Below are 27,241 nucleotides of genomic sequence, written 5' to 3' on the forward strand. Positions count from 1 at the left end.
GATATGGAATATTGAAAAAATAAATCAATTATTGACTTTGCTCTTCCGCTTTGACTTACTTTCCTGTTCCAATATTGGCTTACAACCCATTCCCATTGCTGTTTGTTTGTGTGGATTAAATACAGTACTCTGAGATTGTTTATATTAAGTGGCCTCTTCCCCTATTTCTTCAATTATTGGCCTCTTGGAGTAATCCGTGTGCATGGCAATTGAGAGTAGTTTCTGCAATCATTGGCATCTTGGAGTAATCAGGGAGTTTTCAACAACATGAAGAAGCAAAAGGTCGCCACGGGTATTTCCTTTTTCCTTATTTCCTTTTTTCTATACCCATCATCTGCTATGATCACCAATTCATCATTCCATGGAGATGCCAGAGTCCTCATTTCAATGAAAGCAGGAATGGTCGATTCTGGTCATCTGTTAGATAGCTGGAGTGTCTCCAATCACACCACCTATTGCTCGTGGACTGGCGTCCAATGTGACCATGTTGGCCAAGTAGTGGCTCTACATCTCTCCTACATGAGTATTTCCGGACCATTTCCTACTGAGGTCACAAATCTGCAAGCCCTCCGTTTCCTCAATATCTCCAACAACTTTCTCACTGGAAGCCTCCCCTCCAACCTATCAAAGTTGAAGAACCTAAAGGTTCTTGATGTATTTTATAACAATTTGTCAGGGGCATTGCCACTTGATGTGAGCTATCTAGCGAAGCTCAACCATCTTGAGCTGGGAGGAAATTCCTTTTCGGGAAGCATTCCTTGTGAGTATGGGAATTTAACGAATTTAGAATATCTTTCATTGTATGGAAATAGTTTAAATGGAAGAATACCAAGAGAGCTGGGCAATCTGGGGAACTTGAAAACACTTTATTTAGGGAACTACAATGTATTCGATGGAGATATTCCTCGCGAGATAGGAAATTTGAGCAAACTTGTAGAACTCGATATGTCTGGTTGTGGTTTTACTGGTGCTCTTCCTTCTGAGCTTGGTGCTTTGAAAAATCTGGTTGCAATGTATTTATATAATAATAGCATCACTGGCCGTATTCCTCCTGAACTGGGCAATCTTACGAGCTTAACATGCATGGATCTATCCAGTAACTCCCTCTCTGGAGAAATACCCATGGAACTCTCGGAGCTAAAAGAATTAAAAGAGCTGTATCTGTCCCAGAACATGCTACATGGCGAGATTCCAGCTTTCGTTGGTGATTTGCCATATTTGGAGGATTTGAACCTTTGGGGAAACAACTTCACAGGTCAGGTGCCTCAGCAACTGGGCGTAAGTGGACAATTAATGGAAATGGACATTTCTTACAACAAACTGACCGGTCCAATCCCTCAGAATCTCTGTAAAGGTGGAAAGCTAGAGAATTTGACAGGAGAAAATAATTTATTCTTCGGCCCGATTCCTGATTCTTTGGGTGAATGTAATTCTCTGCGTATGGTCCTCGTGCAGCAGAATTATTTGAATGGTTCGATCCCTGCAGGCCTATTATATTTACGCATGCTGACTGTTATCCAACTGCAGAACAATTTTCTCAGTGGGAGCATATCGGAGCAAATTAATAATGTACCCTCCATGTTATTGCGGCTTGATATTTCCAATAATCGTTTGAGCGGTTCTCTTCCTTCTTCCATCGGCAAATTATCTGCTTTGCGGATGCTTCTCATCCATGGAAATCAATTAACGGGTAATGTTCCACCAGAGATTGGCCGACTGATGAATATTTCTACGATCGATTTCAGCAAAAACAGGTTTAATGGTATGATTCCTAGGGAGATTAGCAACTGTACTTTACTCCAATACATCGATCTTAGCCAGAATGAGTTCAGTGGTCCAATCCCAGTGGAAATCAGCAAGATGAAAAATCTCAACCATCTGAACGTATCCAGAAATCAGTTGAACGAGAGCATTCCAAGAGAATTTGGCAAAAAGATATACGCGGATTTCTCAAACAACAACTTTTCTGGCCTCGTTCCAGACAGTAGTATGTTTTATTTTGTCAATGTAAGTGGGAATCCATATTTATGCGGAACAAAGTTAGGCTCTTGTGGGTCAAGACACACCAAAGTTGGACTTCTCTTAGCTCTCTTAGCGGTTGGACTAGTCATCTTCTGTTCGCTGGCCTTGGCAACTTGGGCAGCGGTAAATAAGGCAAGAACCGTTAGGAAAGAAGACGAGGACAGGTCCTGGCAGATGACGACCTTCCAGAAAGTAAACTTTGGGACCGACGACGTCTTGAAGTGCATAAAAGAGGAGCATACCATCGGCAAAGGAGGAGCGGGAATTGTGTATAGAGGCGTCATGCCTGATGGTGAACAAATTGCAGTCCAGAAGCTCGTAAGTATTGGCACCTTCAATGGGTGTCCAAATGATTATGGTTTCTCTGCAGAAATCAGGACTTTGGGAAATATCCGCCATCGTCACATAGTTAGATTGCTGGCATTGTGCTCCAACCATGACACCAATCTTCTGGTGTATGAATACATGCCAAATGGAAGCCTAGCAAAGCTGCTTCATGGGATCAATGGACGGCATCTGGATTGGGATAAGAGATACAAAATTGCAGTGGAAGCTGCCGAGGGGTTGTGCTATCTTCACAACGATTGTCGGCTCATTCATCGTGACGTCAAATCCAGTAACATTCTTCTGGACTCCAACTTTGAAGCACATGTTGCAGATTTTGGCATGGCCAAGTTCTTGCATGACTCTGGTACCTCGGAGCACACGACCTCAATCCCAGGATCCTTTGGCTACATAGCTCCTGGTAAATCGATGTATCAATCTTTTTCTCATTTTAGAACACTAATATATTGTAGTCCATAGGCAATTTTAGTAGAAGGTCGACTAACAATTTTACTGTCCAGACTGGTGTGGAAGATATCGAACAAAATCATTTCAATAAAGTGTGTGACTTCACCGAGTCAGAACAACACTAACATAAATTTGAACTATTCTTGATTTTTCGTCTTATTTTAAATTTGTTTCTGCATCTAACATTCAACTTAACGTTGATTATTGAATTAAAATCGTCTTATTTTAAATTTGTTTCTGCATCTAACATTCAACTTCCTGTTGATTATTGAATTAACAGAGTACCTGTACACTCTGAAACTGGACGAGAAGAGCGACGTATACAGCTTTGGTGTGGTTCTGCTTGAGCTGATTACGGGTAAGGAGGCGGTGGGTGAATGTGAATTTGGGGAAGGCATGAACATCACGGGGTGGGTGAAGAAGATGACGAATTGGAAAAGAGAAGAAGTAAAGAAGATCATAGATCCGAGGCTCAGTAGCGTCCCAATGCGAGAAGCCATGCACATGTTCTCCGTGGCTCTGCTATGCACACAAGAACAGCCCGTCGATAGGCCTACCATGCGGGAGATAGTCCACAGGCTCACAGGCGAAGTCGATGGATTAACGTTGCAGTCTCACGGAGAAAAGGATCGACCAAAGCCACAGTCCGTGGATTAACATGGTTTCTCAATGTACGTCAGTTAGTGTTATGCTCTGTTACTGTTTCTGCCTGTTAGTGTTATGCTTTGTTACTGTTTCTGTCAGTTAGTGTTATGCTCAGTTACGGTGTCCCAAATGCTAGTGACATTACCTTTTAGATTGCATTGTTCTAAAGATCGCCCGTATCATGACTAGCGTCATGATACTGACCAAAGTGCTTATAATGATTATAGTGGGTATCTTACTATATGCTTTATACATGAGAATGAGAACGTGGTATTGATGTGATTTGTTGTGTGATTTTTTTATTATTATAATTTTTAATTAAAAAGTATATTTTAATAATATTATTAAATATTTATGTAGACTTTAATATAAAAGAAAACAATGGCCATAAACGCCTATGTTAACAAAAGTTATTTGTTCTCTTGCGCAACAAAAGTTTTACAAATAATCTTTAAATTTACATCCATTGTGATCAGATTTGCACTTGAATATGTATGTATGGTTTCCTACTAATTATAACATTGTTTTTTCAACTTAGAGGGACTGTTTTCACTTCTTTGGAGATATTTTTTTTATTTAGAGAACTTAATTATTAGGTTGTTGTGTAATTATTTATATTTGGATTAATTCAAGTATAATGTAGTTAAATGTCTTATATTTATTTCTTAACAAAATTTTAGATTTAATTATATAAATATATATTTGATTAATATTTATTATTGTTTATGTTATAATGAAGCATCACTAACATTTAAGACATGTAATTTTTTATGATGGTTATTAATTAATTATTAGATTTTTTTGTATATTACAAATCATTATCTTCTAAAATGTTTCATTAATAAAACATTGCTAAAAATGAGTGTCCCAATTTAAGTTCCTTATCTCTTATGTATCTTAATGTTCTAGTAGGTCCTCCAAGTGATAAGGTAATAATTGACATTTATTGAATAGAGAAGCTTGTGTTTGAATTTTAAGACACTCTCATGTTCTTTGTTAGCGTCACTCTCTTAAAAATCAATAATAAATCCAATTATTAAATTAAATAAATAAAATCATGAGAATTCCTCAAACTAAGGAGTCTTGTTTGGATGAGAGATTCTCTCCAACTAGCTCTCTTAACTTAGTGTGTAAGTTGAGAAACTGTCTCAACCAAGTGAATCTAAGATAGGCGCACTATCTTAAGACCACTTACTCACGTATTTATATGTATTATTAAATTTTTTGAATAATGTGAATTACATGAGCATGAGAGACCACATGCACTATCTTAAGACCACTTACTCACGTATTTATATGTATTATTAAATTTTTTAAATAATGTGAATTACATGAGCATGAGAGACCACATGATGGCTCTCTGCCTTTTTCGCCAGTTTAATTTTTGTGTGTTAATTTGTTGTGCATATGGTTATATGGCCTTGTGATTCTTCTTCATTCTTCTTGTATTAGCCTATATATAAGGATTGTTACTGTATTTTCTAAATGTAACAAAAAAAATTAATGGTCAATAGTGAAATACCCATCATTACAGAGTATTCAAGTGGTATTTTGATTGTTAGATTCTTTGAGATATTTATATTCATTTTGTCGATTTCCATGTAGGATGAAAATATTATCATGTTTCTACCTTTTTATTGTTATTAGTGCTATGTATTTTGCATAGGTATATTTTTCCTTTTCGTTATGACCTAAGTTCGATTTAGGCGAATGCTATTTAAAACACTAATTTGTGGCATTATTTACATATAATGGTGGAGCCTTTTGTTAGGAGGAATGTATTTTGATCTTGATTTTTCCATTTGGGACCAACGTCAAAACTGATAAGATATGAGTTTTCCTTCATTAAACATGGCCTTTTATCAGTTTTCTCTATATATTTGATATTAAATAATTCCAAGTTATTTTTCTTTATATTATCTTTCCATTGTCATATGGTAATTTTTAGTAGGTTCTCATTAGATAGGTCTTCAAATAGAGTAGAAAGTGCATGAAAATCATGAAATTATTCCTCTATTGTGCTTGATTATAACTACAATCATGTGAGTTTGGTGAAAACTTTGTTCTCATCTATATATTGGAATATTTTGAAATTTTCTTTTCAAATCATTCCACTCTCTTGCTAATGCCTACGATGTTGCATTCCACCATAAGGTTAGTCACAAGCCAATATCTCTAGGTGCATTGATGTAAGGTTATTTTTTCTTCCTCGTCATGTATTTGATGTAAATTAAAATAACTTTTAAGTTTATTAATTCGCCTTGTACCCTCCCAATCATTCTCATTGTCATATTTTAATATATGAACTTTTGTTGAAAATAGCAACAAGAAATGCTAAAAATAGCATTGCTATAGATAGCATTTCAGGATATATTCCAATTTTAATTTGTCCTTGAATTAAAATTGAGAATTAAAATTCGAATTTAGTCTCACCAATTGTTTGAAAAATAATTAATTAATTCATCTTGAGTTAATTAGTTGGAGAAATTCAAACATGAAGTCTTTGTGAAGTCATGCAACAGTTATCCCTCTGATTGAGGAAGTTATCCCTTAATTATGAAGATAAGGATGAGTTGTATTTGAGTTGTAATTAGTTAGCTCAATTAACTGAGTTAAGTCCAGTTAAATTAGTTCCAAACAGTTTATGGAACTAATTGTGAGTTCAGTCAGTTAACGCATGCATGCATGCAACTAGTGTACTCTAGATAACTGAATATTCTCTCATAAATAACTCATGCATGTTAGTTCAGATAAAGATCCAGTTGAGATTAAAGGCAGGGACAATGTACTATCAGTTACAAGAATTTTTCTATGAGAAAATCTCTTGCATACAGAAGGAATGAATTCCTTGAGGATTGCGCAATTTTACAGTGTGTAAGAGCAATGTTCCACTTGGTCGAAGGTGAGTCATCCCAAAGGAACAGTGCAAGGAAATAGGAGGCTTGGAGGGTAGAGGAGAAGGTTTGTGAGAAGCCTTGTTTGCCTATGAGCATCAATGAGGGATTGTACTGAGAGCTGGATAGTTGTGAGAGCTAAAGCTTTGTGTAATCTTGAGATATTTCCACTTGTATGATAATACAGATAGCGAGGTTTTTAGCTGAGGCTTTCCCTAGAGTATTCTTCTGTGTTTCATGTGTGATTGATTCTTCTTCTCTGTTATATGTGTTCTGTTTGATCTTGCTCAAAATCGATTAAGCTTCCACAAGTTTGATAGTAGAAGTAGATTAAGTATTTTGCTTTAGTACATTGCATAATCAGTTTAATCTACAGTGAGAATTTCTACATGGTATCAGAGCAAAGGTGATCAGAGTTGTGAACAACATATTGAGAAGGGAAAAGTTTGAAGTTTGAAGTTCTTGACTGCAGGTACAAAATCGATTTCTTATCACACCTCAAAGTTCACCAATGGAATTTAATGGATTGAGACTCGAGTATGCCCTAGATGGCAGCTCGAATTACATAGCATGAAAAGATAGCACGGAAGCGGTATTAGAAGACAATGGTTTGAAGGATTTCATTGATCAAGAAATCCCCAAGCCAGTAGAAGTTAATGCCTAAGAATTAGCAGAATGGAAGAAGTGTGTGGCGAAGGTGAGGAGGATTCTTCTGGAGGGAGTTCGAGACCATATTGTCTCGAGTCTCCATGGGAAGGAGACTCCATTTTCGGTGTGGAAGACATTGAAGGACCGATATTAGAACAACAGTGACTGGAGGAAACTGGCGTTGAAGGAAAAGCTTCGTAAACTCAAGTGTGAAAAGGGCGACACGATTTCTACATATATGAACAAGCTCACCACCTGCAGAGATGAGCTTGGAAGTGTAGGAATAACGAAAACCGATGATGATATGGTGAGTCTTGCTCTCCTCGGTCTTCCTAAGAGCTAGCATAGCTACCAGGACTCAGTGAATGGAAGAGAGAAACTGTTGGATTGGGAACGACTGTGGTCGGATCTGATGCAGGAGGAGATCAGGAGGAGCACCAGAGATGGTTCTTCATCTAAGCATGATGATGAAGAAAATATAGCCTTAGCAAGTAAGGCAAGGAAAGGGAAAGGGAAGGCTTCCCATTCCAAATCGAGTTCTTCTCATGGTGGGAAGAAGATTGACAAATCTAAAGTGAGATGCTTTAATTGTCATGAGGTGGGTCATTATGCAACTAATTGTCCATTGAAGAAATCCAAGAAGGGATCCTTGAAAGGATCAGAAGGTGAGGCACTAGCCTCTCAGTTCGAATTGGATTTTACCCTCATCGCATGCATGGTTTCATCGATGGTGGGTTGTGTTATGGTTGGAGCCTCATTCCACATGACCGGCGATAAGAGTTTATTCAGTACCTTGGAGGAGAAAGACCTCAAGATGCGCATAAAGATGGGCGATGATGGAAAGTACCATGTTTCAAGTGAAGGTGCAATTGTTTTTCAGAGGGAGCATGGAGCTCCTCTCACCCTAACTAATGTAAAGTATGTGCCTGTACTGAAGAAAAACTTGGTATCAATCGTGATGTTGGAAGACAAAGACTATGATGTAGTCTTTAGTAAAGGAAAGGTGTTCTTGAGACACATAGCCACGGATCAGACCAAGAGGATTGGGATTCGAGTGAAGAATCTCTACAAGATGGAGGTAGATGACTGCCCTGCATTGAGTTCCAAATCAGAATTGGTGCAAAGCCAAGATATTGGCGAGTTATGGCATAGGCGGTTGGGCCACTTGCATCATGGGGCCTTGCAGATAATGCAACAGATTTCTACTGGACTTCCCAAAGGTAACCTTGAGCAGGTGGACACATGCAAAGGTTGCACCTTGTGAAAGTACGCCAAGTCTTCCTTTCATGATCGAGACAGTCGAGTTGAAGCAACCTTGGAGCGAGTTCATACAGATGTGTGTGGACCATTCTCGATAGTCTCCACCGTGAAACAAAGATATTATGTGATTTTCATTGATGATTTTTCTCGTAAATGCTGGATCTATTTCATGCAGAAGAAGGATCAAACCTTCTCAAAGTTTTGTGAGTTCAAAGCTTTGGTTGAGAAAGAATCAGGGAAGAAGATCAGGGCCTTGAGAAGCGACAATGGTGGAGAGTATGTCTCTCAAGAGTTTAAGGACTTCTGTGTAGCGGAAGGAATTAAACGGGAGTTGACGACACCTCATAACCCACAACAGAATGGGGTGGCTGAGAGGAAGAACAGAACGATTGTGGGGGCAGCTCGGGCGATGCTGCATGACCAAGGCCTACCACTTCATTTGTGGGCTGAGGCATGCAACAACGGTCTATTTGTAGAATAGAAGCCTGCATCGCATTCTTGGGATGAAGACACCAGAGGAAGATTTCTCCGGGAAGAGCCTAGATGTGGGTCAATTCAAGATCTTTAACTCATTGGTTTATTTCCATGTGACCAAGGATACCCGAAAGAAACTTGAGCTGACAACAGAGTTGGGGATACTTGTGGGGTAAACTAATACACCCCACAACTATCAGGTGTTTTTTCCTACCAGTCGGAGGACAGTGGTTCGCAAAGATCTCAAGTTTGATGAGCAGAAGGCCATGTGAGTTTCCCTTGAGAGGGAGATCTAACTATAGGCTATGGAGGAACTTTTGGTTCATAAGGAGGAGGAGCCTCAAAATGATGCAGAGTAGCAGCATGCAGAGGTTCTAGGAGTGGAGACATCCACTCAAGTAGAGTCTTTCAAAGATGGGCTGAAGTGCACGAGAGAAGCTGACAGATTGTTGTCGGATGCAAGAGAGAATGTGGGAGAACCATCTTCTCAGTGCAGACAGAGGAGGTCACCTGATAGGTACATTGGATACATGGCCCTTGTTAGGGAATGTTTTGAGACCGAGCCATCATCCTTTGAGGAAGTGCAACAACCGATTTGGATTGATGCTATGGTGGAGGAGTATGACTCCATAGTTCGAAACAGTGTTTGGGATGTGGTTCCAAGACTGGAGAACAAATCAGTTGTGAGTTCCCATTGGCTTTACAAGGTAAAGCAAGCTACTGATGATAGTGTGGAGAAACATAAGGCAAGATTTGTTCCCCGTGGTTTCTCACAGGTCGAGGGGATCCACTACGATGAGACTTTTGCTCCTATAGCAAGGTACTCATCTATCAGATCAATGTTGGCACTATCAGCACAGATGGGTTGGAAGATCCATCAAATGGATGTGAAGACTGCATTCCTCGATGGTAAGATTGAGGAAGAGATGTACATAGAGCAGCCGGAAGGATTTGAGACCTTCGATTGTGAGTCGCATGTGTGTCGACTCAAGAGAGATTTGTACAGGCTAAAGCAAGCACCTCGTGCTTGGTACACCAGGACTGACAACTACTTCACCAGGTTGGACTTCACAAATCTAGTGAAGCAGATAAGAACTTGTACCACATCATGGTGGAAGGTAAGCAGTTGATCATTGTTCTTTATGTTGATGATCTGATATTGACAGGTGATGATCAGTTGATCATGTCTTGCAAGGAGGACCTCGCAAGAGAGTTCGAGATGAAAGACATGGGTCTCATGCACTACTTTCTAGGCATGGAAGTGTGGAAGAAGGATGGGGAAGTGTTTGTGTCTCAAGGCAAGTATGCCAATGAGATACTCAGGAGATTCCACATGGAGAAGTGCAAGCCCATGCAGACTCCTCTAGCACGTAACTGGAGGAAGGAGGATGTTGCTTCAGGAGAAGTAGTAGAAGCTGATATGTATTAGCAACGTGTGGGTTCACTGATGTGCTTAGTGAACACACGACTAGATTTGTGTTATGCGGTGAACCAGCTGAGTCAAGCTATGGTTCAGCCTACCAAGCTGTTTTGGAAGGCAGCGAAGCATGTTTTGAGATACCTCAAAGGCACATCTCAGTATGGATTATGGTACAGACGGTCAAAGGGAGTGAAGCTACAGGGCTTTAGAGATGCAAATTGGGCAGGGAGTCCATCAAATCGGAAAAGCACATCAGGAGGAATTTTCAACCTTGGTTCAACTGCAGTTTCTTGGTACAACAGGAAACAAAGGTCAGTTGCACTCAGCTTAGCAGAGGCTAAATACATGGCTGCAAGTCAGGCAACATGTGAGGCCATTTGGATGCAGAAAATTCTAGTTGGTTTGTTTGATCAGAGGATTGATCCAACTATGATCTATTGTGATAATTAGAGTTATATCAAACTCTCTTAGAATCCAGTATTTCATGACAGGTCCAAGCATATCGACATTCGGTATCATCATCTCAGAGACTGTGTGGTGAGGAGTATCATGTTGTTGCAGTATATTTCGACCAAGGAGCAAGGTGCTGACATTTTGACTAAGACATTGTCAAAGTGTAAATTCGAGTTCATAGAGACAGGATCGGGTTTGCAGATAATCCCTATCTTGTTGAAAGGGAGTGTTGAAAATAGCAACAAGAAATGCTAAAAATAGCATTGCTATAGATAGCATTCCAGGATATATTCCAATTTTAATTTGTCCTTGAATTAAAATTCGAAATTAGTCTCACCAGCTATTTGAAAAATAATTAATTAATTCATCTTGAGTTAATTAGTTAGAGAAATTCAAACATGAAGTCTTTGTGAAGTCATGCAACAATTATCCCTTTGATTGAGGAAGTTATCCCTTAATTAAGGAGATAAGGATGAGTTTTATTTGAGTTGTAATTAGTTAGCTCAGTTAACTGAGTTAATTCCAATTAAATTAGTTCCAAACAGTTTGTGGAAATAATTGTGAGTTCAGTCAGTTAATGCATGCATGCATGCAACTAGTGTACTCCAGATAATTGAATATTCTCTCATAAATAACTCATGCAAGTGAGTTCAGACAAAGACCCATTTGAGATTAAAGGCAGGGACACTGTACTATCAGTTGCAAGCATTTTTCTATGAGAAAATCTCTTACATGGAGAAGCACTTCATTCCTTGAGGATTGCGCAGTTTTACAGTGTGTAAGAGTAGTGTCCACTTGGTCGAAGGTGAATCATCCCGAAGGAACAACACAAGGAAATAGGAGGCTTGGAGGGCAGAGGAGAAGGTTTGTGAGAAGCCTTGTTTGCCTATGAGCAGCAGTGAACGATTGTACCGAGTGCTGGATAGCTGTGAGGCTTTGTGTAATCCTGAGATATTTCCACTTGTATGATAATATAGATAGCGGGGTTTTTAGCTGAGGCTTTCCCCAGAGTATTCTTCTGCGTTTCATGTGTGATTGATTCGTCTTCTCTGTTGTATGTGTTCTGTTTGATCTTGCTCAAAATCGATTAAGCTTCCACAAGTTTGATAGTAGAAGTAGATTAAGTATTTTTCTTTAGTACATTGCATAATCAATTTAATCTACAGTGAGAATTTCTACATATCTTGTTCGTAAAACCACCATAATCAACCATATTAGATGAATGATTTAGGGGTTGAAAGGAAGAGTGTAATTTTCGATACTTACTCATTTATTCCCACTTTTCATTAGTTTAAATTCACCCTTACTTGAGTGTAGAACCAACAAAATTACCGATATTAGATCAATGGTGTGGTAGTTGAAAAGAAAAGTGTAGTTTGGGATAATTTATCCTTTATTACCACTTTTCATTACTTTGACTTCACCCTTGAGCTAGTCATGGCCCTTTTCCCACTCATATTCCTAACTCCATTTTGTCAATTATTTTGCAAAGGATTGTGTACAACCCATCATCGTTTTTTGTGAATGTTATGCCTATCTCATTGAATTTTTTGGAGAACAATTCAAAAATATACTCCATCACTCGAGTGATTATCTCTTTTATATTGTCACTATTCTCTATAGTGAAAGGGTTATTTCCAATAAACCCCATGACCTTCCTAGACATTTCAAAACTCCTCATGATTTACCATAGATTGTCCGCATCAAAATGTGGTGGTTGGGCAGTAAACAAGTCTCTCTATAACTAGAAATTGTAATATGTGGTAATTAGTGGATGAAGAGGTAATGTTTAGGTGGAAAATGGTTGAATTTGGTGATTGTTGGATAGATGAAGGGAGTGATGGTTATGTGGTAATTGGTTGAATTTGGTGGCAATTTAAGAGATGAAGTCAGTGATTAAGAGAATGATGACAATCGATGTGAAGTGATAGTAGAAATGGTAGTGGGTGTGTAGTGACAATGTATACTAGTGGATTATGAATGGAAGAAATTAATTGTTATGACTTCATGGAGCCACAAAAGATTTGATATCACTTAAGAGGAACATACATACACATATGCATATTTTATTAATATTCCTAGTTCATATATTATAATGGAACATGACTAGCATTTTATACAAGTAAATTTTAAGAGACTCTAATTGTTCATCATTGACATATCACGATTATTGTAATTTATTGATTATTAATATATATCCAATTGTTAGATTATTTTGGGTATATATAATGCCTTAAGTTTAGTCTTCAATGGTCACCATCAACAATTTTATGGAGCCCTTCAAAAATATATACCCTAGATAGACATTTTCTGAAGCTATGATTATATTTTTAGCACTATCTTCCTACTTTCACCCTAAATGAGCTTAGCCTAGACTATGGATACTAGATCTTACAACTCTAGCCTATGCTTTTAGTTTGAATCTAGATATTTTACTTACTCTATCTCTTTCTTAAGCTTTAACTCTAGGTTTGGTCCTAGTTCAAATGTTGTGTCGACTTCAACTCTACCATCTTACATGTAAACACACATCATTAACCTAGCTCACAATTCAAGGATATATATGGAATTATTTTGAGGGTCAAATGACTACAATACCATTGATCTCAATTGAGCAAAATTTTCTCATTGATTTAACCAATTTATAAAATTTAAACATTGCGTAACCATACATGTTACTATAATAAAGAAAACACAATCCCTACCATAAAAGGGTAAAAGTATTAAAAAACAAAACAAAATATCCTTACATTGTAATACATGGCATCAAAAATATTTTAATTATGCAAAAAAGAATTTAGAATATATTACTAAAGAGAAAAAACCTACCAATTCTAACATTAAAAAGAACAAAAATTACTTTCCCTAATAATCATATATCTTGTGCTGAGAGACTCTTCAATAAATGATCTTGTGAAACTAAAGGAACACTTTGGAAATGTTTTTAAGGATATTGAGTACACATATAAATAGATTGACAATGTTTTTGTAGGGTGTAAATAACGAATCAAAATCATAAGAACTCAGAAGCATCATAAAAGACCTTCCTTTCTTTATATTCAAAAAACTATTGATAAGATTTCCAAAATCTTAAAAAAGAAAAGTATTAAGGCTATGTTCTCTACTCATAAAAAAGAAAAGGTATTAAGGCTATGTTCTCTACCCTTAGCATTATTTGGAAAAAAAATTTAATCAATGATTTTTTTTTACAAAATCTCATATTTATTTAACCAATCAAAACTTTAAATTTAATATAAAAAATAAAAAATAAACATTCAATATAATTACTTTCATTATGGTATAATTAAGCATTTGATCTTCTTTAAAAAACAAATAAAACAAATAGATATTAGGAAAAAATAACCACCTCTCCCCAAAAAAACATAACATCCTCTATTAAATTAAGATTATGAACTTCACATAAGAAAATAAATAACAATAGTATGTATATACAATTTTAATTTTTCAACTATTTTTAATTACATTTAATAAATTTAGAGTGAAAGCCTAGATAAATTAGCTCTCTTTCAACTTGCCTTTCTGTAACCTTCCCCTGGTAGAGAACTATTCTTTATGCCTTCAACCTTCTCTATACTAGTTGCCTTAGTCTTAGTAAACGGACATTAGCCTTAAGAGACAAGCTTAGTCCAGTTCTATGAACACTTGCCCTAAGGTCTTTCTTTAGTCCCATGCCCGCCATAGAGAGTTCAAGCCAAGTGAGCATGCCAGCTTAATAGAGACAGATTGACCAGAGCCAGATGTGGAGCTAGCAGCAGCCATTTTTTTTATATTAAAATTTAATTTTCTATTTTTCAATTTAATTTATAAAAATGATTTAACATTATATATTTAAAAGATATAAGTTCTCTAACCTTGTATATAATAAGTTACTCTATAATAATAGGGTAACTTAAACTTATTAGTTGTGATTTTTTTAGTCTTTCTTGTATTTAATAAGGTAACTTAAGCTTATTAGTTGTGATTTTTTTAGTCTTCCTTGTATTTTATTAAGTTACTCTATAATAATAATAGAGTAACATATAATAATAGAGTAACATAAATTTATTAGTTGTATTTTTTTATTCTTTATGGTGGTGGCACTTTTTATTTTTGTTTTTTCTGCTCTTTTTTTATTTATATAGAATAATTAATTATTAATTTTATTAAATATTATTTTCAAATAATTAATATTAATAAAATTATATTTATTTATGTAATTTTAAAAATAAATTTAAATACTTAATTTGATTTTTTTAATCCTATCCGACAATCAACCAAAAAATGCTTACACGGAAACTACCGACTAGGTGAATGAGTTATCTGAGTGAGGAGGGGTGGCTCTTTGGAATCAACCTATGATTGTCCAGCATAATTACATCTTGATAAAATAGATAAATCTAATTATTTTTTAATGCTTTTACATAAATATTTATTTTTCATTTTATTATTATATGAATTTAGCTAAGTAATAACCATTTTAATATTTAAAATTTAAAATAAGTAACAACCATTTTAAAATTTAAAATAAATAGTTAAGAATTAAAATAAAAAATAATTTCTTATATTTATATAGATAAAGTTTATATTAAAATATGTTTCTGAATTTTTTAAAAGTTTTTATGAAATTATAATAGCACTTCGGTGCGCGGTGTAATGGTGAGGGCGGTAGCCTGTAGCACCCCACACCCAGGATCGAATCCTGCGAGGCAGGCGAGTGATGGTATATTGAGAGATTGTTGTAAATTTGTGAGAAGGATGTAAAAAATTGATTGATGTAAAAAAATGGTCCTACCTCAACCTACAAAAAAAAATTTCGCATCATTTAATTTTTAAATTTATTGTTATATCGCTGTGGGTTCCGTCCAGGATATCAGATTGCACGCTAATATCTCATCATTTAATTTTTAAATTAGTTGTTATATCGCTGTGGGGTCCGTCCAGGATATCAGATTGCAGCGTACAGTAGCTTATCTCGCTTCTATATAATTTAAAGTGGGGAATATCTTTATGGGATGCTACCTTTACTTCTACATCATTATGGGATCCCTCGCTGATTCTACATCATTGCCGCGCACAAAAGAAGAAATTTCTCCCTTTTCTACATCATCACCGTACATAAAATTAGAAGTTTTTCTTATGTTTTTCTTAAAGGTGGAGAATGTTAAGAAAGAGGTTCGGAAAATGTGAAACATTGTCCGGCATTTGTTGGAATTCGAGGAGACGATTGGTTTCCATCCTTTCCGGGACTCTGGATCTGCAGAGTCTCCACAAGGCCCACGCTTAGTTCTACGTTATTGCCGTGCACAAAACTATAGAATTCTCCTTTCTTTTGAAGGCCGGAGAAAGTTGAATGAGAGAATTGCACAACGTCAAACACCCTCGTGGAAATTTTGGAAATTCAAATACATGGAATTCTTTTCATTCTTTCCGAGTTGTCGAACTATATTCCAACAAATTCGTGTACGCATGTTGCTCTGCAACTTCGAACTTCAAGTGACATCACGCTTTCTCAGATTATTTAACCATTTGCCACAACTATTCATATGAAACCCAGAAGTACTTTTCTTTTGGCACTGCTCTCTGCTAAATTCGATATTGCCATTAAGGGAATCTTCGAAGTGGCATGCATCATCAGTGTGGAATATATTAAGAGCACTAAGAATTTATTGGTAAAAATTTAAATAATTATAAACTTATTATATTCTAATATATATATATATATATATATTTATTTTATAAGTTGGGTAGGAATATATCTTCATCATGTCTAACTTCTCACCCCATCACATTTTTTATATATAGGTTTGGTAGGACTACATCATTATATTTAACTTCTCATATTTATTGGGGGATAGCACAAAATTTCAATCCAAGACTTTAAGTTTGGTGAGACTTCATTCCCACAACTGTTGTCAATTGAACTATCCCAAACAAACTGATCTTATTATTATATTGTAATCATTTTTAGTAAAAAAAAAAATATGATTTTTAATTACTTCTAAAATTTTTAAACAAATGGTATAAAATTTATTCAAATTTGAAAAACTAAAAGTAAATTTTGAAATTGTGTAAAAATAAATTTCTATATTTTTATTAACTCATATTAACAAAGTGACTAATTTTATAGAATTTGCAAATTATTTGTATATATTTTAAATAATAAATGTAAAAAAAATTATCCATTGAAAATCTTGAATTTTATAACTAGAACACTACATACTCTCAAAGTGAGTTGTCTATATTGCAATTTTTTGGATTTTCGGGCGCAGGAATCTGGTGGAAAAATTTGAGGTGAAATATTGATTTGTGGTATTTAAACTGGATTCAGCGCCCTCAAAAACCTCTAGGGCACTTCAATTGTGCAAGGGTTACTCATTAAACTTGTGATTTCGATAAATTCCTCCTAAATTTTAAAGAAATTAAACAAGAAAAACCCACTTGAAAAACTTCCAAAAAATCACACTAAAAACCACTACCTCTCAAAGCAATAAAAACAAAGAAATTAAACAAGAAAAACCCACTTGAAAAACTTCCAAAAAATCACACTAAAAACCACTACCTCTCAAAGCAATAAAAACAAAGAAATTAAACAAGAAAAACCCACTTGAAAAACTTCCAAAAAATCACACTAAAAACCACTACCTCTCAAAGCAATAAAAACGAAATGCCATCTATCAAAATTAGCGATAGAAAACGTAAGAGGCAAGGCGCCGTTCGGTGGGCATTCAGAGCCGGAGAGTTTGCAAACCGCTTGTGTAATTCAATCTGGCGTTTGAGTTGAAGTAAGCCCTCATGTTTAATAAACTTCATATATTTGAATTTTTTTCTTTGAATATATTTAATACAACTACATTATATAGTAAATTCAAAATATTTGTTACAATATTAACTTACTTAATCTTTTAGCATATCAAAACTATGGTGATATATTACTTTTTAAAGTTTTAATAAAACAATAAAATTTCAAAGCAAATCAAGTAATTATTATACTTCTTAATTTCTAATAAATCAAAATTTATTTCAATAAAACAAATTTTATATCAATACAAGTTAGTCCTTATCTTAATTTATATAAAAATTCAATATACCAAATTAAATAAATAAATAATCACTTTTTTCAATATTAATTATTTAGAGTTGTTTTGTGAAGTGTGATAGTAGTGACTTGAAAGAATATTTTTCCATTTTAAATACACATATAACCTTCCTCATTGCTTTGACATTGACAACTTTTCCTTTAGATAAATTGAAAAACATATATTAATTTGTATCATATTTAAATTGAAAAATATATATTAAAGAGACTTATATTTAATACTAAAAACAAAAGTTAGGAAATACATGAAGATGTGGCTTCTTGCCTTAATTTTATGAATAAGCATGTGAGTTACATAAACATTGAAATCTGCATCGTGATCATGCCCATTATTGTTATTGTAGTCTTTGCACAACACAATGTCATTTGACCTAAAAGCAAAAATCTACTAAAACTTATCGTAAGCCAATAATACAATTATCAAATCCTTCAAATTTAACTATTTCATTTTCAATTCCCACCTTATTAAGAAGGAAATTTATTTAAAAATTTGTCTACTTCCTCTTATGAAAGAAATAAATAATGGAAATTATTTTGGCATATGGACAAGTAAATATAGACAATTTTCTATTACTCTATAATTATTCTCACTTGATCATTTTGCTATCAAATACTTTTTGCATAAGAGGCAGGTACTAAGGAGCAATGGTGTTGGTATTTGCAATGAAATTCATCTCCGCTATATTTTTATTGATATTCGCGATAAAACCGCCTACAAAATGCTCTCGTTAGAGATGGTCAACTTAGGGGTGATGACGGTTTATTATGGGTGACCAAGGTTAACCATGGTTGTTCATTTTGAACTATAGTTGACTATGATAGATTATAAATGACTTTGGCTGATCTTGTGGACCTTGGTTCACTAAGTTGAGATTGATTGACCAAGTTGACCATGGTTGACCCTAGTTGGTTTTAGTTTGTCCTTGTTGACCACTTAACCATGCTTGACCACTCAATCATAGTTGACCATGATTGACCACTTGACAATGGTTGATCATGTTGTCTAAGGTTAGATATGGTTGACCATGTTTGATCATGGTTGATAATAAGAGCCATGGTTGGCCATATTTGACTATGGTTGACCATATTTGACTATGGTTAACCATGGTTAACCAATTTGTCATCTTTGACCATGAAGATAAAGTATGACCATGTTGAACATGGTTAACTATATTTTCCTATCGTTAACCATGAAGGACTATAATTAACCATGGTTGAAACTATGCGACCATGGTTGGAAATTATGTGCATGCTAGCCATAGTAGACTTTGGTAGAGCGAGGATGACAATGACCACCCATGGTTGAATATGGAATACCATGGTTGATCACTTCATGATGGTTAGCCATAATTACCCATTATTGACCATGGTTGACCATGATCAACGAATTGTTCATGGTCAACCACTTGACCATGGTTAACCACTTAACGATGTTGTCTAAGGTTAATCATGGTTGATTATGGTTGTACGTACATCTCCATGAATGTCTATAGTTGACTGTTTCTAACCATGTTCAACCATGGCCAAGTTGTCAACCATAGACAATTCATTGACTATGGTTAACTATGGTTGCCTATGGCTACCCATGAAAGGCTAGAGTTAACCATGGTTGGCATTGTTTCAACAAGGTTGGAAATGTTGTGCACGCGAGCCATGGTAGACTTTGGCATAGCAAGGATGACAACAATTGACTATGGTTGACCATGGTTGACTATAGTTGAGTATAGCTATCCATGTTTGGCTATGGTTGACCACTTGACCATTGTTAGTAATGGTCAACCATGCTGTCTAAGGTCAAACTATGGTTGACAACTTAGCCATGTTTAACCACCTGATCTTAGCTGACCATGATTTAACACTTGACCATGGTTGACCATTTCATCAAAGGTTGAACATGTTTGATTATGGTCAACCATAACAACCATAGTTAACCATTGTTCACCATGGTTGATCATGGTAGACCATGTTGTCTATGGGTGAACAACCTTGACCATATATGTTTGACCATGAAGATAAAGTATGACCATGTTGACCGTGTTTGAACATGGTTAATTGTAGTTGCCTATGGTTAGCTATGACAGGCTAAAGTCGATCATGATTGGCCGCGATTGATTATGTTTAACCATGGTTGGAAACGTTATGAACAGTAGCCATAGCAAATATTCATAGATCAAGGATGACAACAATTGCCCATGATTGAGTAAAGTTGTCGATGGTTGACCATGGTTGCCTATCGTCAACCATGGTTGACCATGTTTGATCCTTGTTTTACCTTGTGGACTATACTTAACCATGTTATCTAAAGGTAAAGCAAGGTTGACTATACGAGACCATGGTTGACCATGGTTACCCATTATTATCATGGTTAACCATATTATTTATTAACATAACCACCTTATTATTAACATAAACATTAATAATATTATCTTTTCCATAGAACATTAATAATATTACTAATATTTCAAAGTTAAAGTTTCTATGATGTGAATCATTTTGCTGGAATACTTTTGGATCATCACATTTCATCGATTCTTTCCTTTCTCGTTTAATATTATTTATTTTTAATAATATGTACTATAATAATACTTTTCATTTACTATTTTATTGTACTATTAATTTTAGTACCATTTTGAATAATTTTTTTCTTATTTATTTTTTAATTTATGTATACATATATTATTATTCATTATTTTAATTTTTTTCTTTTTAATAATTATTTGATTAATTTTTTTCCCTATTTTTATTATTTAGGTTAGGTTTATTATTCCATGTACTCATATATATCATTATTTTATTACATATATTTACTTATAATTTTTATTATATTTATATTACTTTATTAACTATTATTATTTCTTTATCAATTATTTTAAGATTTTTACCTTATTTTATTTTTTATTTAAATAATTTAATTCTCTATTTTTATTACCAACCTAGATCCATTAACTTTGGATCTACCAAGCATCGAGAGGGATCAAATCTCTTTTCACTTTAAAAGAGGTCTGTATCTCAAGAGATTTGATCCCTCTTTGTAGATCGAGAGTTAAGATGCATTTAGGTTAGTTTTAAAAATAATATAATTTATAGTTTTTATTTCATGTCTCAAATATACATGAGTATTGGTGTTTTGTTTGCTAAATATTATTTTTATAAATTAATATAAATTATAATATATTAATATTAATTTATGTCTAAAATTTTGAATATATCTATATATGTGTGTGTGTGTGTGTGTGTGGTTGAAATTTAAACATGTAAATTAATGAAGACTTTCAGAAGCGAAAAAGTCCTAACACCACAGAAAAATAGCTCTGCAACCTGAATGAGTTCTGACATTGGCGACAAGTTCTGCATTAGGGTTCCATGGCAGGACGCGCAGGGGGAGCGCCGCTCCCTCCTACAGTCAAGCAGTCACAGAGGGAGGCAAGGAAGAAGGAGGAAAGTATTTCAAAAAACCGTTGGAAAAGATTTCAGAAGCAAGAGGCAAGGAAATAGTGGGAAGAAACGAAACCCAAGATCAGGAAGGAAAGCAACAGGAAACAAGTAAAGACAAGGAGAAGGGAGGCAACAGCAGGAAAATGCCTCCCATGAAAACTACGGGAGTCTGCAAACCCAAATCAAGCATCATCCCCTAGGTCATTTTGAGTGATCCGGCGATTCAAGTGCACAGGGACCACATGAAAGAACATGCGATCATTTGCAAGTTCATGGGGTTATGGCCAACGGAGAGGGCATTACACATCTAGATCAGGAGTCATTGGAAGCCAAAGGGAGAAATACATTTACATCTGGGTTCTAAGGGCTTCTTCACGGTGGTGTTCGCGAGCCTAGAGGACAAAGATAGAGTATTTGAAGGGGGGCCTTACTTCTATGCTACGGCAGGACTCTATATGCGGCCATGGATGATGAATTTTGTTCCAGAACGTGAAACATTTACATCAGTACCGGTTTGGATCAGACTTTACTCACTACCCCTGGACTACTGGCAACCAAAATCCTTGAAAACCATAGGCAACAAGCTGGGGCATTTTCTGAAGATATCAGAGGCAACTCTAAAAGGTAAATATACCTCCTTCGCCCGAATATGTGTGGAAATGGATCTATCTAGAGCTCTTCCGGAAGCAATAATTTTAGAGGTATATGATGAAGAATGGGTGCAAACGGTGGACTATGAGCACATACCATTTAGATGCCACAAATGTCATGAACATGGCCACCTATTCAGAGACTACCCAACAAACAATATGGAAGGCAATGGGAAAACCTCTGCGGACAGAGATCATGAGGGTTTTACCAAGGTTGGGGGCAAAGGGAAAGGGGGTAAATGATCACACAAGAAGACTAATGAAGACAGACAGACGAAACACAATAGTTTCAAAACCCTAGAGGAAGTGGAGGAGAACGTGGAGACAGTCCAGGACACGGAGAATGCACTTAAGGAGCAAGACATGGAAGCTGAAATGGAGGACATCCCAGCAAATAACCAGCAGATGGAGGAAATGCAAAACGGCATGGAGATCAGCAAGGACCAGGAGATGACTCCAAGTGAGGCAGGAACGGAGGACCAAGAACTACAGGAGATTCTAGACAGGGAAAATCTAGATCTAGAACATTTTCTGGAACAAGGAAAGAATAAAGGAGTGGAATCATTGCCAAAAGAAGACTATGATCGAGTCCAACAACTTTATTTATGGAGGGCACAATCGAAGGGAACTGGTCTCAAAAGAAACCATGAAAGCCAGGAGCAAAGTGGGGTCAGAATGATGGAGAACCCATAGACACAATCTCCAAAGAACCCAGGGAGGAAAAGAGGAAGAAAAAGACAGAATGAACTGCTAAATGAATGTGGGAAACTACTGATTAACTCAGGTAAGATGAAAGATCTCACCAGCTATTCCTTTACCAACCTTTCTTAATGAAGCTCACAACTTGGAATATTAGAGGTTTAGGTAGTAGAAGGAAACAGAGAAATCTAAGTAATAGAATAAAAGAAGAAAAACCAGACATGGTCTTTATTCAGGAAACCAAATGCTCAATGGAAAAAATAAGAGAAATTCACAATAAGTGGTTAATCAAGTATGAGTATTTAGAAGTTAAATCCAATAACTCTGCAGGTGGGATTCTCACGCTGTGGGATCCACAGAAATTTGGAATCTTGGATGCTGAAGCATCCAGAAACTATCTTTCTTTGGTGTGTAGTCCTTTAGGTGACAAAGAGACTTACATGATAACAAATGTTTATGGACCTCAACAACAAGCAGATAAACTCAAGCTTCTTGCCTCCCTGGAAGGTCTCAGAGCACGACATCCCAATATTCCTTGGATAGTTGCAGGTGATTTCAATATGATAAGATCTCTTTCAGAAAAAAAAGGAGGGACTAGACAGCTAGGCAGAGATTCTGAAGCTTTCCAGGATTTCATCATGAACATGGGACTAGCAGATACAGAGACAATAAATGGAACCTTCACTTGGAACAACAGAAGGGGAGGGGCATCCCAAGTGGCGTCAAAACTTGATAGATTCATAGTTTCTGAGGATCTCCTCCTAACAGGACCAGCCATTACAGCATCCATTCTGCCCTTTGGAGGTTCGGACCATTGGCCAGTTCAGCTAGAAGCTAACTTTATGGGCACTCCGAGAAATAGGCCTTTCAGATTTGAAAATGCCTGGCTCTCGCACCCCAAGTTTACCAGCAACATTGATAAATGGTGGAAGGAGGATTTGAACATTCAGGGCACTAAGATGTACATGCTTCAGCAAAGACTGAAATACATTAAATTCAAACTCAAGAATTGGAACAAAGAGGAATTTGGAGATATCATCAAGGCCAGAATTGAAACTGAGCAAAAACTCTAGGAAGTCAATCAGATCAATATCTCAGAGGGCTTCAATGAGGAAAGGCAAAAACTAACTAACACTTTGTAGGGAGAATGGGAGGATCGTTGCCTACAAGAGGAAACTTTCTGGAGACAGAAATCCAGGATTCAATGGATTAAAGAGGGAGAAAGAAATACCAAGTTCTTCCACAAATCCACTATGGCCCACAGGGCGCATAATAGAATCACAAAAATTAAGGATTCTCAGGGTATTGAACTGGTCTCTCACAAGGATATGGAAGCGAACCTAGTTCAACACTTTTCTAACATTGCAAAGGAGCCTATGGAGGATAGATATAGGTACATTGCTCAGTTCACACAGTACATTCCCAAGTTGGTCACCAGAGAGGATAACCATAATCTCAACCGGCCGGTCTCGGAAGAGGAGGTCAGTGAGGTGATCAAGGAAATGCAAAGTGGAAAAGCACCAGGACCAGATGGTTTCAATGTTGATTTCTTCAAAGCCTGCTGGAATACAGTCAAACAGGATATCCTTGAGGTTGTGGAAGACTCAAGAAGAAATAAAAAGGTTCTAAAAGCACTTAATGCTTCCTTCATAGCTTTAATCCCCAAAAAGGAAAATGCTATGACTCCGGATGGATTCAGGCCCATAGCCTTATGTAATGTGGTGTATAAAATCATCTCCAAAGTGATAGCCAATAGACTCAAGCCCCTGCTACCTACCCTCATCTCGGAAGAGCAAATAGGCTATGTGGAGGGCAGACAAATTCTCAACAACATCATCCAAGCATATGAGGTGGTACACTCACTCAAAAGCAACAAGCAAGCAGGGATGATAATTCAGTTGGACCTTGCGAAAGCCTATGATAAACTCAGCTGGTCTTATATAAGAGCTATTCTTAAAGCCTATGGATTTGACCAAAACTAGATAAGATGGGTTATGGCACTAGTCACCACGACCAGCTTTTCCATTCTACTCAATGGGGCTCCTTCAAAAACTTTCACACCTTCCAGAGGGCTCAGGCAGGGAGATCTGTTATCACCTTTCCTCTTTGTCCTCATGATGGAAGGGCTAGGTAGGGCAATCAAGATGGCAAATGCTGAAGGTCGAATTCAGGGGATTAGGCTCACCCTGGATGGAGAGGCTAACACTCATCAACAATTTGTGGATGATACTATGTTGCAGGGCATACCCACTGTTAGAGAGGCAAGGGCAATCAAAGAAATCTTGGACGACTTTGCTATGGCCGCAGGCACAGAGGTAAGCCAAAACAAGTCCAAAGTTTTTTTCTTTAACACTAATATTGCTATACAGAGAAACATTACCAGGATTCTTGGTTTTCAAAGGGAACAACTGCCTTCCAAATATCTTGGCATTCCTCTTACTGATAACCCTCTAAGCAAGAAAATATGGGAACCTATTTTGAACAAACTTCAGGACAAAATCAGTAAATGGACTTATAGAGCTCTAAACTTAGCAGGGCGACTGGTGCTCACTCAGGCGGTATTGCAGGCCATTCCCATCTTCATGTTTGCAGCCATCCCTGCTCCTCAAGGTATCAAGCAGCAGATAAGGAACATTCAAAGGGACTTTCTGTGGGGCAGAGGGGAAGAAAATAAAAAATGGCCTTTAGTTGCTTGGGACAAGCTCTGCAAGCCCAAAAGCCATGGTGGCTTGGGGTTGCATGATCCAGAGACTCTAAGCAAAGCTTCGGGAGCTAAACTGTGGTGGCGATGGATTAAGGAGCCAAATGCCCCATGGGCCAAGATTTGGAAACAAAAGTATGCTAAATACTGGCAGGAAAAGGATCACATCAGAATGTCAGGACAAATTAGGGGGTCACATAGTTGGAACCTTGCTTGGGAGAACAAAAGCACTGTTCAACAACACTGCTTCTGGGAAATCCGAGCAGGGGACCAGGCTCATTTCTGGGAGGATAGTTGGCAACAGGAACCCATCTTAAACAGGAATGAATGGGCAACTCTCAAGAGAGACACAGACAACAAAGATCTCTTCTTGGTACAAGATTTCTGGGACCAGGGGAGTAATAATGGAAAATGGAGGAAATGGAAGGATCTATATTACAGTAATGAAAGTCCTTTGAAGGATATGGCAGATGCTCTCACCATGGACTTAGAGCAGAGATGGATTCTGGTCTCATCCTCACCCGACCAATTAAGATGGGGGAAGAATAATGAAGGAAACTTTAATCTCAAAGAGGCAAAAAAGGCAATAACAGGTTTTAACTTTGTCAATACTGACATAGTCTGGAAGAAGCTTTGGAAAACCTCTCACTAGATGAAAATAAAGATATTTATCTGGTTAGTGCACCAAAGAAAGATACTAACTTGGGAAAACCTCCTTAAGAAAGGCTTCATAGGACCTTCCAAATGTCACCTCTGCGGCTCACATGAGGAAACGATTGAGCACCTGCTCAACCTCTGCCCTTTTTCTACCAGGGTATGGAACTGGGTGGCCTCAAGCTTCAGACAAACCGACAGGGACAATCTCAGTATCTCCAACACATTGAAAAACTGGAGGAATAACTTCTCAGAGAATGAAATCATCAACAAAGCCTGGATGCTAGTTCTGGGCTTTGTCATTTGGAATGTTTGGAAAGAACGCAACAAGAGAATCTTCAGAAACAAAGCCAGTGAGCCACAACACATAATCACTCAGATCATGAACCAGCTCAAAGAAACGGTCAAAAGCCTTGTAAGGCCAACTCCCACTAACCCTCCTCTGCCTCTCGAGGAGATCATTCTTCTCAATTTGGGTCTGCAATCCATAATTCCTCAAGGAACTTGTAAAGAAGTTAGAACAATAAGCTCAGGGGCTAGCAGGTGGCAGCCCCCTCCACAGGGCTTCCTCAAAGTAAACATTGATGGAGCTTCTAAGGGTAATCCAGGGGAAGCGGGCTTTGGGGGTGCTATGCGAGATCAACAGGGGCATATAAAATTTATCTTCCATGGCCACTTGGAAAAGGGCACCAATAACATGGCTGAACTCCTGGCCTTGGAACAATGCTTGGAGATCATGGTGGAAGCTAATTTATAGAATGTTATAATTGAAGCAGATTCAGAACTGACCATCAGAGCAGCCAAGAGGATTCAAAATGGAACTTCGCCGGATAAAGTGTCGAAGCACTGGAAGCTTATGCAGATTTTTCATCGCATACACTCTCATCTGCAAACTCTTAAAATGATAAGATTTGTTCATGTCAGACGGAAGGCAAACATGCTTGCGGATCGGTTGGCCAACGAAGGGGTGGTCAATAAGAACAGGGATTCTCGACATGCTTGGGAATAGGTACCTGTAGGTAAACTGAGAGAAGAGTGTCTTTGCCTGGCAACCAATGATTGGGATCTGTGGTTGAACAGAACTGACCAGAGGGAGTTAGGAGACAGGGATGAGAATGGTATTACATAATTCGTCTATGTCTATGGCAGCTTTCCACAACTATGTTTCCTTTCAGATGAATGACGACGGTCACGAGATGGACATAGACACAGATTGGGCTGTCTGTGTGTTTTTGGCTCAGCGGTTTTCTGTTGGCTACTATAGACGGAAGGCTCAGAAAGAATGGTGGAATGGGCTGGAGGCTCCATGTTTGGCTGATGAGCGGGCTGTTTTCTACGCGATACCATTGACTCAAAACCATAAATGGTTTATCGCATGGGACTCAGATGGTATATGGT

The 27,241-nt window shown here is 37.0% G+C and overlaps 2 protein-coding genes across 2 annotated transcripts; both read left to right on the forward strand.

Moving 5' to 3' along the window:
• The first annotated feature begins 204 nt into the window (after window positions 1-204).
• LOC149172386 (uncharacterized) lies at window positions 205-3,683 on the forward strand. Its single transcript, XM_089427705.1, has 2 exons — window positions 205-2,767; window positions 3,095-3,683. The coding sequence occupies exons 1-2, from the start codon at window positions 268-270 to the stop codon at window positions 3,469-3,471; spliced, it is 2,877 nt and encodes a 958-aa protein (XP_089283831.1). The 5' UTR covers window positions 205-267; the 3' UTR covers window positions 3,472-3,683.
• A 19,449-nt stretch (window positions 3,684-23,132) lies between these two features.
• Window positions 23,133-23,561, forward strand: LOC149172387 (uncharacterized). The gene has a single exon (XM_089426306.1). The coding sequence runs from the start codon at window positions 23,133-23,135 to the stop codon at window positions 23,559-23,561; it is 429 nt and encodes a 142-aa protein (XP_089282432.1).
• Window positions 23,562-27,241: the final 3,680 nt, after the last annotated feature.

The sequence above is a fragment of the Pinus tabuliformis genome, chromosome 4_2 (assembly GCF_031772625.1).
Source record: "Pinus tabuliformis cultivar Carrire ecotype Pingquan chromosome 4_2, CPIR1, whole genome shotgun sequence".
NCBI lineage: Eukaryota > Viridiplantae > Streptophyta > Pinopsida > Pinales > Pinaceae > Pinus > Pinus tabuliformis.

Bases quoted from the DNA above. Each gene is read 5' to 3' on its own strand.
- LOC149172386 (XM_089427705.1), top strand. From the start codon at position 268: ATGAAGAAGCAAAAGGTCGCCACGGGTATTTCCTTTTTCCTTATTTCC. The intron at 2,768-3,094 runs GTAAATCGATGT...TTGAATTAACAG, and splicing joins CTTTGGCTACATAGCTCCTG to AGTACCTGTACACTCTGAAA.
- LOC149172387 (XM_089426306.1), top strand. From the start codon at position 23,133: ATGGGACTAGCAGATACAGAGACAATAAATGGAACCTTCACTTGGAAC.